At 38.6% G+C, this 14251-nt stretch overlaps 1 protein-coding gene across 1 annotated transcript in view; it reads left to right on the top strand.

Annotated features, from left to right (window-relative positions):
- The window catches only part of LOC136360017 (uncharacterized), a 58722-nt gene that overhangs the window by 36574 nt on the left and 7897 nt on the right, over positions 1–14251 (top strand). Inside the window, exons 18-21 of the mRNA XM_066316901.1 lie at positions 951–990; positions 2033–2084; positions 8247–8364; positions 12600–12683. Of these exons, the coding sequence (XP_066172998.1) occupies positions 951–990; positions 2033–2084; positions 8247–8364; positions 12600–12683 (294 nt within the window). The remainder of the gene's footprint in view (positions 1–950; positions 991–2032; positions 2085–8246; positions 8365–12599; positions 12684–14251) is intronic.

The following is a 14251-nucleotide window of genomic DNA, read 5'->3' as shown; positions in this document are numbered from 1 at the left end:
AACTGAGGGAATTCACACCTGCAGAACGCATAAAGTCCTTTTTAGAATTAATTTGGCCAAGTACACCATGTGGGCAGCTTTCCACAGCAGCTATTTTTAAAAGGGACTGCATAACACAGATCTTTAATTAATTCCTAGGCTGATGTAATGTACGCATTTTACTGTTTCTTTCTCGTGCAATACTGTTTGGAGCTGTCATGCATCGTGTCTTCCTGCTGCCCATGCCAGACAGAAGGGTGAGAAGTTATGCTCAGGATGAGGAGAGCAGAACTGTTTCTTTCAGAAATACTGGGATGGGCAGATGGGTTTAATGATAGTAGAGGCTGGCAGCATGAAAATACAGTGCTGACTGACTACAGATCTGGGCTCATGCTAGTGCCTTAAACCTCTGGATTGCCTCTGTATCACAGAGGGAGAATGACATCTGCCAGTACCTAGCACTTTAAAAAAGCAAAGTTAGTTTAAAGGCTGGAGAGAGTGATTCAAATTAAATAGTTAATCTAAACAAGCCAAGTCATGTTAAACAAATATTAAGAGAAAACATGGTCCATCAGAATTGTTTCTCTGCACTCTTTAAAAGTAAATAAAACAAAAATGACAAAAAAAAAAACCTAAAGCAAAGTTCTTTTTCTGTCAATTGTTATTACCTCACTGGCATTTGTATACAAAGTATTTGGAAGAGGATTCTAAAGATTTTGTTTACACTTTCAGTTTTAACCCAAAAAAATTTAAATGTGCATAGTTACGTTTTGCCTTTTAAATGTGCATAGTTTTGCCTTTTAACTTGTATAAAATGCTCAGTTTTGTTAATTTACGAGAATGTATGTAATTTTCTAGATACTTCCCTGCATTTATTAAAAAAAATCAATTCAAGTTATGATAAGCTGCAGGCTGTGATGTTTTGAAGAAGATTTTAACCCTTCTTTTGTGTATATAATTTCCTTTTCCAGCCCCTGGCCTCACTGGAATTGTTGGAGGGCGCCCCAAAGTGTAAGTTAACTCTTGATCATTAACTTGTTGTAATGTGTGATGATAATGTTCCCACCAGTCACCATCACAAGCTTCCCCAGCTTGGAACAGCAACCAAAGAAGCACCTAAATATTCCTGTGTCCCTCTGTGCTTAGTAATTGATAACAAGATAATAGTGAGAGCTATACAATATGCATGCAAAAAGTAAAATTCTTTATTGAATTAAATGTAAGTTATGTAGGTTTCTAATCAGCTTATAGCAATATCTTTGTCTAATGAGCTGTAGAGAACTTGAAATGTGACTTCATGGCAAGGCAGTAGCTGAACCACATTAATAGATGCAAATTTCTGGACCAGTTTTCTCTTGTAACTGTTAGTTTGGAATATGGGCCCACCAAATTTACATCTGTATGAGCTCACTTCACCTAGAAACATAAGGTCAAATACCAGAATATCCCACAAAATTTTAGTATGAAACCATTTTATGACTGAGCTTGTTTTAAAAAAAAATCTTGGAGCATGTTTTAAAAAAAAAAAAAAAGCCTGACTAGATTCAGGTTTTTTCTACATATAGCTAAAATCATGTGGTGACTTACATCATCACTTTTTCATGCTTATTCATCTAAAACTTTCCTGTCATTTAGCAAATAGTGCATAAAGATGGGAGAAGAAGCTATGGCTGCATTTCTGGTAGCCCTGTGTGGCTGGCCTAGGTATCAGTGTGGGGCTACTGACAGTGTAGTAGATTTCAATGTCAAGAAGCATATCCTTGGTCAAAATATTTTTCCTATTTTGGCTACATCCCCTCAGTAGAATTTTCTTAAGTTTTTTAAAAAACTCTTATATTCATAATGATGTAATTTAAGGAGTTTTAACACTTCCCATGAGGGCTTTGCAAATTTGGCCGAAAAACCATTGCTAGTCATGGTTGAATGGTTTTAATTTCCCAAATTTGGGAAATTAAAATTAAATTTGGTGTAGGAATAGTCCAAAGGTTTATGATCTGCCTGTTTCATTAATTTCTAGGGAAATGCATTTATTCTTGTTGTTTTGTGTGTCTAGGTCTCCAGTTTTAAAGCCATTTTTCTTCTATTATCCTAAAAGCGATATTCAGGTAAGACCTACTGCCTAAAGTCTGCGTTCCGTTTTCTTGGAAGTAATTTGAAAAATCCTGCTGATTCTGGCATTTTGGTGGCTTCTGGTAACAAAACTGCAAAGTAGTCTGGTGACTTTAAAAAATAAAGGTTTTTTTTTAAAATAAACAAAGGCCTGAAAGACTAATGTTATTCACACAGAATGTTTTGCAACAGTTGAACTTGCCAGGCTTCCATTTTAATTACTGATAATTTTGAAATATCTTACATCAAAACCGAGCTTCTCTTTTCAGATTCCTGGAATTGTAGATTTGAATTATTTTTACTGCATTTGCAAAGACTGCTTAAGAAGATTGTAGACACTTTTTAAAGTTTAATAGAGTCTCTTTAAAGACTAGGCAGTTGGGTGTTCAGAGAGTGGGAACAATTATCTTGTGAACTTGGATACATCTTCTGAGTGTTTGGGGGGTGGTGTATTTTGTGTATACTACTATGAATAAATGCTAAAATCATTAAATTTCATCTGCTTCAACAGGTTTTACCTTAATAGAGAGTTGGGCTTTTTCCTTCCATATACCTTATCTATAAAAATAGAAGTAGTAATTTCTGTTCTTGTTTGTATTACAAAAACTGTCAAATTATGAAAGCCTGTTGAACTATTGTTCTATCATGGAGGAAACTGTGGCTCTGTGGCCCTTATCAGTTCAAGAATTGACAGTTCAGATGTCTAGAGAGCCCTAGATGAGAAATTACAGTGCAAGATGACATGTTCATCTAGAGCCTGCTTCTTTTCTGTTTTCAAGATAACTTGGAAGAAACTGGTTTTGCTGAAACCATAAAGTGTTTGGATTTATAAATTGTCTCTGCTCTTCTGAGTGCCATCAGATATTGAATTTATCCTTTGGAAACTGCAGACAAAACTGCATATATGCCCTTCTTTTTCAAGTAACTTGTAACTACTGCATCTCTCCCATGCCAAGGCATCCTAATACTCAGTAAGAGCCTTCTCACCATCCACCATGAAGAAAGTGGCTAAAGGCTGGGATGTTGGCCTGTGTTAGGCCACAGGTATTGTGGCAGGCTTCTGCATAGAGTGGCTCAGGGAAGCTTTGGAAGCACAGGCAGCAAGTGAAAAACTGGGCAAGGGGGAACAAACAAAACAACTGAATCTGAAAGGGGCTGTTTTGGTTTTGTTCTTTAACATTCATACAGTGCTTCGCACAACCAAGCCCTATTCTTTAAGTAGTATTGTTCATTAAAGGAAAATATTTTAATTTCACAACTTTACAGAGAAGATGCCATTTAGTTATTAAATCTAAGTTAATTGCAAACTTCACAGTGGAAAAGCATTTAAACAACTCCACCTTTCTTGTTGTCTAAAGTTGAAGTACTTGCTTTTATTGTCACTTATATTTTGCCTTATACAAATGGCTTGTCTTTGCCAAGTTTAGTGTGAAATTATCTTTATGGAAGTTTAGCCTACCGCTGTATTGTTCAATTTCAGTATTAATTTAATTAGCACTGTGTTCCAGACTTGGTAAAATGATGTTGAGATTAAACAGTAACCTAATTTAACAAGGAAAGAAAGCAGTGTCTTGTTTACTCTTTTCAATACAGAAAATCACAGTCCTTCCTCTGTCTAGCTAATATGATAGGGGCACTGATATGCTGTCAGCAAAATGCTATGTGTCCTATCACTGTTGACCTGTAGTATTATTGAGGGTAAAAATGTGGTGTGATTCAAGTCCTTGATTCAAAATTTTAGCCATGTTTTAAAAACCATTGTCCAGTAAGAGATTACAGAATGAGTAAGGTATGAATTAACTGATTTTTGGAATTAGAAGTTCAGTTACAAAGAGTCTAATTGATCTAGGTCAGCATTTGACCTAAAAAAATTCTATAAGCAGATTATGAGGTATGTTAACATTGCCACAGTGGGTTCTTTTCTTTTGTGTTTGGTAACACCTTTCTGGGTGTCAGTGTCTTGTTTGTTGCTTTCACTGCTTTTATGCAATTGTACTGTTTTTGTCATAGGTCACCAGTGGTTCTACAGTTCAAATAGTAGTTGCTTTCCATGTGTGCTTTAAAGGTAACCTAAAACTTTTGTGTAGGGAGAAATTGCAGCAAACCTACTGAAGGCAAGTCACTATCAGTTACTCTTTAAGGACAATCTTAAGAAAGAGTGCTGAGTTATTTTGCATTTGCTGACAGATGAGCATGGATAACTGCAGCAGCTAAGTTCATTTATATTGTTTTGTTCTGGAAGTTTAACCTGATTGTGTCTGACTCTTTCATACTGGGAGGCCTCCAGTATAGATGAGAGGGATGCCACTCTTTGTCCCACTTCCTCATGTCCTGTCAGTGGTCCCACAGGTAAAACTGAATGGTAGCCTGATGTGGGTGTGCTTTCTACATCCTTCCTCTTGATCAAAAGGATGTTTACTGTTAAATGCTGAGATACTGGTCCATATATAAATCAGGGAGCAAGACTTTTTTTTCCCCCATATTATTGGAGGTGTTGAGCCACTTGATCCATGGCTGATGCCTCTGTCTCTCCAGGTCATTACTGCCAATCAGTTGGGATACAGTGTTGATACACACAAATTGCTGTCCTGTGGGTCATGGGAATTGGGCTTCATCTGGATCTGGGGGTAGCTGCACATTAATCAAGTCATTATAAATAATTTCTAGCACGGCTAATTCCTTCAAGAACTGGATACCTCCCTGCATTGTGGTCCTCTTACCTGGGTGACATACAGCATTTTCCTTGAAAGGATACCTTTCCTTCAGACTTAACAGGAGTCATCTTCAGAGGCTGAGGACCCAGGCCCCTTTTTAAAATCCAGTTGTTAATACCCCCTTCCCTAGAAAGTAATCATAATTACTTGGCTTCCCTACCCTCTAAAAGGCTACTGGCTACCCTCTTAAAGGCTACCAGCTCCATTATCCCAGCATCATAGCAGCCAGGTGATAATGTGCTGACCTGGAAGACAGGTGAAGTATTTTTGCATATCCCACATCTGGTTCAGAGATAGGTGTCTTGTTCTGCCTCTTTCTCCTGTTCTTGTGATGGCCCTGCTTCATCCTCCTTTACAAGCTAGTTTTGTATCCATTTCTTGTGTATAGGAGTGACTGATAATTGGGAGGGGTTGGTTCTCCCATTCCTCTGCAGTGTCTGTCACTGGGGCTGGAGTAGCTGCAGGGTTTTTGTTTTATTCTCAGATCTAGAGGCCTTCTTTTCCCCTTGAGAAGAATGTCAGAGCTTGGTAGGCCTGGGCCAGCACATTGCAGTGATTTGTGTCTCTCTGGAATTACCAAGGTGACAGCATATTTTTTCCAATATTATTCTAGTTTTTCTGAATTCTGCACTTGCTCAAGGGTGAAGTTTCAAAATGCAAGCTGCTCACAGTCCTATGCACTTGCCCGTACCACCCCATGCACCTTGCCACAATGATCCAGCCTCAGTGCAGATCAGACAATCATAAGATGTTAAGGGGTTGGAATAGACCTTAAAGATCATCTGGTCTCAACCTTCACTGCCATGGGCAGGGATACCTCTCACTAGACCAGATTGTTCAAGGCCTCAACCAGCCTGGCTTTGAGTACCTCCAGGAATGGGGTGTCCCTAACTTCCCTGGGCAACGTGTTCCAGTGTCTCACTACACTCAATGTGAGAAATCTCCTCCTAACAGCTAACCTAAGTTTCACCTTTTCAATTTGTACCCATTACCTTGTCCTGTCACTACAGTTCCTGACAGAGTCCCTCTCTAGCTTCCATATAGACCCCTTCAGATACTGGTAGGTTGCTGTGAGGTCTCCACACAAACTTCTCTTCTCCAGGCTGAGCAGCCACAACTCTCTGAGTCTGTCTTTGTAGAATAAATGCTCAAGTCCTTTCATGAACTTCATGGTCTCCTCTGGACTTGCTCAGCAGGTCCATGTCCTTCATGTTTTGGGGACATCAGCACTGTACACAGTGCTCCAGGTGGGGTGTCACAAGAACAGAGTAGAGGGGGAGAATAACTGCAGCTGGCTGGCCACACTTCTTTGATGCAGCTCAGTATTCAATTGACTTTCTGGGCTGTGAACGTACACTGATGGGTCATGTTGAGTTTTCCATCAACCATCACCCCCTTAACCATCACCCCCAGGTCTTTTCTTTGCAGGGCTGATCTCTGAGAAGTAGTCTTAAATAGTTGTTTAAACTTCAAACAAAACCTGGAACACATTCGCAAGGCATGAGCCAGCAGTGTGCTCAGGTGGCCAGGAGGGCCAGTGGCATACTGGCCAGTATAAGCAAGTGTGGCCAGCAGGAGCAGGGCAGTGATCATCCGCCTCCTCCCGTATTCAGCACTGATGAGGCCGTCTTGAATCATGTATCCAGTTCTAGGGCCCTCTGTTTAGGAGGGACTTTGAGGTACTGCACCACGTCCAGAGAAGGTGACAAAGCTAGTAAACAGTCTGGAGCACAGGTCTCAAGAGGAGCAGCTGAGGGAGCTGTGGTTGTTTAGCCTGGGAAAAAGGAGGTTGAGAGAAGACCTTATCACACACTACAACTACCTGAGAGGAGGTGGAGTCATCGTACCTGTTTAAGGAGGTGTTTAAGGAAAGACTGGATGCTGGATGTGGCTCTTAGGTCTAGTTGACATGGTGGTGTTGGATGATAGGCTGGACTTGATGATCTCAGAGGTCTTTCCCAATCTGATTGATTCTGTGAAGACATAATGATAGGAACATGCTATGCTGAGCATCCCAGGATATTAAAAATTCTCAAGATCTATTGTAATTAGCCTTGAGGATAAGGGGAAGAGGAAGGGAAGTGTGTCCCCTCCATGGTCAGAGTTTCCATAGGGAAAAGGTAAAAGGTATAATTAGCGATCGTTTATGATAGATGACGCCCAAGTACAGGGGTGACAGCAATGCTGAGTGCAAATACCAGATTAGTTTCACAACCAGCAATTATATCGTATCATTAGCCAGTGTTACAAAGTACAGCTTGATAACCTCAGCCCAGTTTCCATGCGTGATAAACATCGTAAGAGAGAACACATGCTGCAAGTAAGGCGGTACATGATTGAACTTGAGGAACAAACATGTCAACTTCCAGAGCAAGTAAGTCATTGTGACCAGGGGCCATTAAACTGATACAATGAATGCTTGTAAGGAATTTGTTCTAACATATTCTAGTCAGATCTGTTGTTATCTCAACCCATTAAGCCCCATGTTGGGCATGACAAAGGCCTGTCGGGGTTTATTCCCAGCTGGCAACTAAATGCCACTCTCTCACCTCCCCACTGGAATATTGGAAAAATGGTAAAAAATAAACCACACAAGTTGAGATAAGAACAGTTTAATAACTGAAACAAGGTAATAGTTTCAGTTTGAAACAAGTTGTTGGTATTATTAAAAGGGAGGTGACAAAAAAGTAAGAGGAGGATAAAGCCTAAGAAAGACAAATGATGCACTGTAGAGTGTCCCTACACCCACTGCCCAGCCTGTCCCCCAGCAGCGATCAGCAGCTCCCAGCCAAGACCTCACTCTCCCCATTTATATACTGGTCAGGATGCTCTTTGGCCAGTTGAGGTCAGCTGTCCTGGCCATGCTCCCTCCCATCTCCCCGAGCTTGCTGGCAGAGCATGGGAAACTGAAAGGTCCTTGACATAGAGTCTACTCTAAGTGTTGCTACTGAGCAACAGTCAAGCCCAAAATTCCTGTATTGATCTATTTTTTTTAGCAGCTTTCATGAAATATATTTGAAGATGAACCCAGAATGCAGAGAGAAGTTTGTCTTTGCTGCAGACAGCAACATTAAGAAGAAAAGGGGATTGCATCATGGAAAAGATGGAAATGTTCAAGTTTTGGGATTCAGCTGTGACACAAAATTGTTGCAGTATATAGAGTGAGATGGAAAGAGATTTGTCTTCCTTTAAAACATACCAGACTGGACGGAGCATTTCTTTGGGGTTTTTAATATCATTTTTTTCCCTAAACAAAGATTTCTTGTAGGTTTATAATGAATTGTTATTGTATTGTGACCTTTTAAAAGGGAGCAGCAGAGCCTTATCTGTAAAGCTATTACTGGAGGTCTACTAGATCAGTACTTAATTAGGAATATGCTTTATTTATTCACATTGCAATGGATTTCTGATTTGACTGTTAGAAAATGTGTGTTTTTTCTACAGATCAACCTATTTTTAAATGGGCAGCATGTTGAGATATTTGAGGAGGATCTCACATTTACATCAGATGATGTGGTTTCATTAGATCTACCCAGTGCCAAGATTAGCAGTGAATTGAAAGGTATGTTCATCTTTGTACTTGTGAATGTATCATTTACGATCCTCATCCTGGTAAATTGTGTTAGATTTTGTCTGTGAAATACATTTTGCCTCCTTGTGTGATACATTTTTATGGCTGTTGCAAAACACAAACTGTTTTCTCTTGGATGGTGGTTAGTGTCCTGCAGTATAACATGTATTTGAGACTATAACAAGTGTGGAAGTAAACTTTTTATTAAAAACTCGTAAGCCTTAAACACAACTGAAGACCATTTAAGTCTGGCTTGAAATTAAAACGTGGTTTCAAAGTATACTGTAATCTTACTTTTGGTGAGTCCTGGGATAGTTTGGTTTATCTTACATCAAAATAGTGTTCAGAATAAAGGACACATGAATAGAATGACTTGCAGACTTCCAGGCACTTAGGTAATGAAAACTTACTCCTGTTCCATATGGCAGCCTTCATAAAATTAACAAGAAAGGGATCAACCTGGAACTGGTGACTTTAAAAGAAACCATTCTGGGTTAATAATCCAGCATGGTAGTTCCTGTGTTGCTGCTAGACTTGTCTAACCAAATTCTCTGAGAAAGAAAAGAACTTTGAGAAGGGCTAACCAGTAAGTTGAATGGAGCAGGTCAGGATGTCTGCAATGAAAAGCAAGTGTTAAATCAACGTTGCTCATATAAGCAATTATTAAAAGTGTAGGACACATGAAAATCTTCATTATTTCTGATGGTTGAGCTACATACACTATTTCTTAGGTATAGCATGTTCCATAATTCCCTTTTGGTCCAAAAAGTCTTCATTATCTTACTTCTGTTTACCAGAGAACTGAGAGAATTAATTTAAAGTTTTGGATAGGTGTTTGAAAATCTGAAACAGGTGACTCTACCTAAAAATTGCAAGTTGGAAAAATTTCTAAAAATAATACTGATGGCAGAAGTGTAATTCAGGTAATAAAGTCTGTGTATGCTTAAGAAATTAATGCTATTAAGGCATTTACATGTTAAGGTTTACCCTGGATTCCAGGTAAAGGTGAGCAGTGTTTCTCAAAACTAGTAACCGAACAGAGTAACAACTAATACAAGTTAGCAGGGAATGTTTGTATCACATAGAGACATTTTGAAATACATACATGACTGCTTATTGCTATTTGAAAGCTACTAATAGTGGATGCCTGATTGTCATGCATGTGTTCATTTTCCCCATCTATTCAAACACCTCTTCAGTAGAGTGATTGTGCCGTGCAGAAACAAGTTAAACTTTAAAGTATGGTTTCAGGTCTTGTGTCCGTTGGAAATCTGATGTCACACCAGCATCTCTCAGCTCCCTGGGAGTTCTCAAGAGGGCAGTGAGGTATTTGCACCATCAGACGGGGCAAGTTAAGGAATAGGAAATCATTGTTCTGCTTAATGAAAGGGTTAGCAAAGGTCCTGGGTTTGGGTTTTTTTCAAAGGTGACTACAGTGCTAAATATTGGAGAAGCAAAAAGCTATTGGACTCCCTTCTGCCTTTTTATAACCTGAGAAAACTTTGAGGTGCCTGACACCAGCATTTAACTGCTGAAATCCTTCAGGCCTTTTTTCAGGCAAAACCTCACTTTTGAGAGACAGCAGAACTTTTCCAGTTGTTTTCCCTGAGAAGGATCTCTAAACTTTTGCCCTTGGTTGTAAATAAAAATGTTTTTTGTATGTGACTAAATATTTACCTACTTCTGTGGCTTAATGTAGGGCAGCATGGATGAAAAAGACAAATGGGTTAGACTGTAAAAGGAATAGCTTCTGCTAAAGCATTTTCTGACAGTATTTAGAAAGGAGGAAAGTATTTTTCTTAGTTTCATGGTTATCTCAAGTGTGAGGGACTGTTGTCATTAAATAGATAAGAGAAATATGTGAAAATGGATTTAAAATATGCTGCTAGATGTGCTTCTGGGAGGATGGAATTTGAATTTACCATTTTCCCTAGCTTTGAAGCAAATTCTTTGGTAGATTTGTGTAAGATGTTTATTAAATGAAAACAATTTCCTGATAAACAGATCATGAAAGATAAATCAATTAGGATGATAATAAATGAGAACACCAGAACACTGACTTGAACTGGTTTTGTTTAAAGGGAGACTGACTCTAAAATGTCTAATGGAGAAAAGATTTCTACAGCTTATGCAGTTTAGATATTGTCAAATTTCAGCCTTTGAAAAAGCACTACATTTTGTCTTGAATTGTATGTTGAGTGAAATTATTAAAATTAATGTGATTTCTGTAGTTTATGATGTGTCGTAGTGTTGTCCAGAATGAGCAATGAGCTCATTGAGCTGAGCTTTCAGACCCATTCCCAATGGAGATGTTTAATCAAAAATAATAATCTGCAATTAAATAAATACACCTTTAAATATTTTCTGCCACATTTCATGGCACATTTCTGCTTGCAAGTGAATGTGGAAAAGATTGTGAGCAGTAGGATTTGGACATAGTTTCTGTCTTACCTAGGTCAGCCTGGCTTATGTCTGTGTCAGCAATTTTCTGTGGGCACGAAGGTGTTGAAAGAAAGTAAGGATGATTAAGCAAGGGCTGGGTTTACCTGATTACCTGATGCTGTTCACAGAGCACATCTACTCGTGCCTTCATAGTAGGTGCACTGTGCTCTAAGTGATGCCCCTAGCCAGTATTTGGACCATATGATCTTTAATACTGGGTCTCCTACTCCCTAAAGTTAAAACAAAATTTGAAAAGGAAAAAAACCAAATAATTTGGTATCCTCAGCAGAAGCAATAATAGTACAAGAATGGCAAACTGATGTATTTTCAAATTGCATTGTGCCTTGCAACATGAAGTTAGTCCAGCATAATTGATTTACAAGACCCTGTATATTCAATTTCTTTAAATTTGGGACATCTGTGACTTGCTGCTGATTCTGGCTGCCATCAGGAGCAGTTGCACCAGAAGCTGCCGTAAAGCAGGAAGGCTGTCGCTTCCCTGCTCTGCATATTCCCCCTACTGGTGTCCAAGGAGCAGAGAGAGGTGGAGAATTTATTGGCATCCAAAAGGTGGAAAAAATAGACAGGAAGGGGACAGAGGAGAGAAGGACTGAGGGATGAGAAGTTTACTGTGAGTCGTTGGTGGAGGTCAGTCTGTTATTGATGGTGAGATAGAAAAACCAAGGAGGCCAGGAGATACGGCCATAGGAAAGTTGGATCAGAAGCAAAATTACTGAAAATTACTCAAATTCTCACTTCTTAAAAGACTGGTGGATATGATATAGCCCATGCTTCAAGTTTCAGTGTTATGCTGTGATCAGTGAATAACTCAGACTCAGTAGTAAAGTGGGTGCTTCCTCTCTCACTTTAGAGAACAGGAGCTAGATGGTGACAGCCTGCTACTCTTAGCAATCAACAACTGCAAGAGGTCTGTATTGTGTAACTTAACCATCAGACCTCAAGTATATACTGTATGAATCCCACAATATTGAATTTCTGGATTAGGACAGGAGTAGGTTTGCTTTTTGATACATAGATGGATAAAAATATTTCATATGAAATTCCTTCAGTGAAATCAACAACCTCTCTGTTCCTTCAAAATCCAATACTAAGACATTGCCAAGTTAAAAAATCAAGGTCTTCCTAGAAAGCATATATTTTCTTGTATTATACTAAGATACTTAGAAAAAAAGTAACTTGAAAAAGAAATCTTAGGTTTCTTCTGTACCGCTGAATAAGAAGCTGTATAGCACAAATGCAAGTAAGAGATGCATTGTATTGAAAAGTAATTCAAGTTGTTACTGTTTTCTACAGGCATTAGCAGATTAAATGGATTTTACAGAATTATCAAGACAGTAGCAACTGCAGGTATTTTCCACCTGCACTGGAAGCAGAGGATCTGTGTGTTACGGGGACAAAAGTTACTGGCTAGGCAAGAAAAGACAAGCAGCTGCTGTGCATTGTTCAGAGGCAAGGCCAAGGTTGCTAAGGCCAAGGTAGAAGTCATATTGAAGGGTGATGGAAGAGGGGATGCCTGGTAGAGCATTTGGCTGTAAAAAAGTAAAAGGGATTTGGAAGATGGAGCAGGAGGGATCAACTTCCTAATTTTGGCCCCAAGTCTCACCTCTTTTTCTCTAGGTGGTCCTGTCAGAAGAAGGATTGGAAATGTTTTCAGAGTACTGCAAACAGTGCAAAAAGCATGCACTTAAACTGACAGTTACTCCTTTAAAATACACAATTATTTGTAACACCATTAAAATGAATTCATTTTTTATGTTGTACAGATCTGCCAAGTGGTCCACATACTTACCGCTTAGAAGATCTTGCCTACACTAGAAGTGGAGACAAAGGCAATTCTGCAAACATAGGTATTTTTCTTTCTTTCGTCTTCTGAAGTGATGTAACATTTTCATGTAAAAGTTACATATCAAGTGCTAGTCTTAATTTTTTTAAACATCACTTGATTATTTTTTTTTTAGTTGTGCTGAAACAAAAGAGAATACTTAATGAATATGGATTTTACTAATGAAATATCTGTAGTCTTCTGATAAGCAGCTATGGTCATCTGAGGTATTAAGAAAAAATACTAGCATGTCTTACTAAAAAGAAAGAGTTTTGTTTAAAGTTGGAAAGTGCAGATCCCAGAAGTTAAGAAATGTCTTTTTAAGGTTACTTTTACATGTCAGTTACTACTCCATGTATGTATGTTATGTAGTATAATTTCTTGGTTGTCTGATCATGTATAATATTTTCATACAATAATTTTGTAACACACCTATGGCTAAAACACTGACAGTGTTAGGAAATACTAAAGTTGTTCTCATGCATACCAAGAATGTTTTTATTATACTGCTAATGCAAATGGTGTGTTTCAGTATGCAGTCTCTTTGCATTGATTGTGCTGCTTCTTGCATTGTTTAATAATTCCTTCTATTCCTTACTTCTGCATGCAACAATTGGCTCTCTTACTTGTTGGAAGATGAGAGCGTGTGCTGTTCAAAGCTCAGTATGAATTAAAGGTGCGTTTGGGATTTGATTTGCTATTAGCTGTCATGCTAAAACTGATGAATTTTATTCATTTGTATTCAGGAATATAGTTTTCTTGTCCTTGTTTGTGAAACTTTTTTTGGGGTTGAAGAATGAAGCAATGTTGTGTTTTTTTGTTTTTTTTTGTTCGTTTTTTCTTTTTCTTTTTTTTTTTTTTTTTTTTAGTTACTCAGGTTTTTTCTCTTTCTCCAAGATTGACCGCTGTTACAGTGTAGCATTGCCAGGTCATGAATGACATATGCATAACAGACTGCTTCAGATATAAAGCCACTACTGCTTTTCTAAGGAGCAACACTAATAACAACAAACTTGACCTCTAATTTAAGTCCAGATAGAAAGGTCTCTGTGACACAAAGCTGTTTTCCTGACCCTGCTCTGGAACCTCGGCTTCAGCACAAAATTAGCTGAAACTTATAAAGCATATTTACAGCAATAAAAATGTAATTGTGATTTGTCACACTTACGTCAGAATCCCGTGCAAGAGGTGGGGCAAGGACCAAACCTTTGGTCACTGATCATGCCTTGTTGTGGTTAATTGTGATTACTTAAATAACTAAGTTTTACAAACCATTTAAGGGAAGAGAATTGCCTGTGGGTTGTTTGTTGTGATGTTGTTGTTCTTTAGGTGTCTTTCAGTGGCAGGGACTGCTTGCAGCAGAAAAAATCCAGTGATCACTTAGTGGTCACTTAGCATTCCTTGGTGTCATGCTCCACCCTACATCTCTGCTGACAGAGGGAGAGCTGTCATACTGTTGTGTTTTTTATTCAGGAGCTCATTAAAGGGGATCCATATGTACAGTTTCAGTTAAGCGGAGGATGTCCGCTTAAGGTTTCGAAAGGATAAACACAAACTGGTTTTAACAGTTCCTATTTCAACTAATGCCAGTTC

The sequence above is a fragment of the Sylvia atricapilla genome, chromosome 4 (assembly GCF_009819655.1).
Source record: "Sylvia atricapilla isolate bSylAtr1 chromosome 4, bSylAtr1.pri, whole genome shotgun sequence".
In the NCBI taxonomy this organism is placed as follows: domain Eukaryota; kingdom Metazoa; phylum Chordata; class Aves; order Passeriformes; family Sylviidae; genus Sylvia; species Sylvia atricapilla.
This window is presented reverse-complemented; position numbering and strand designations above follow the sequence as displayed.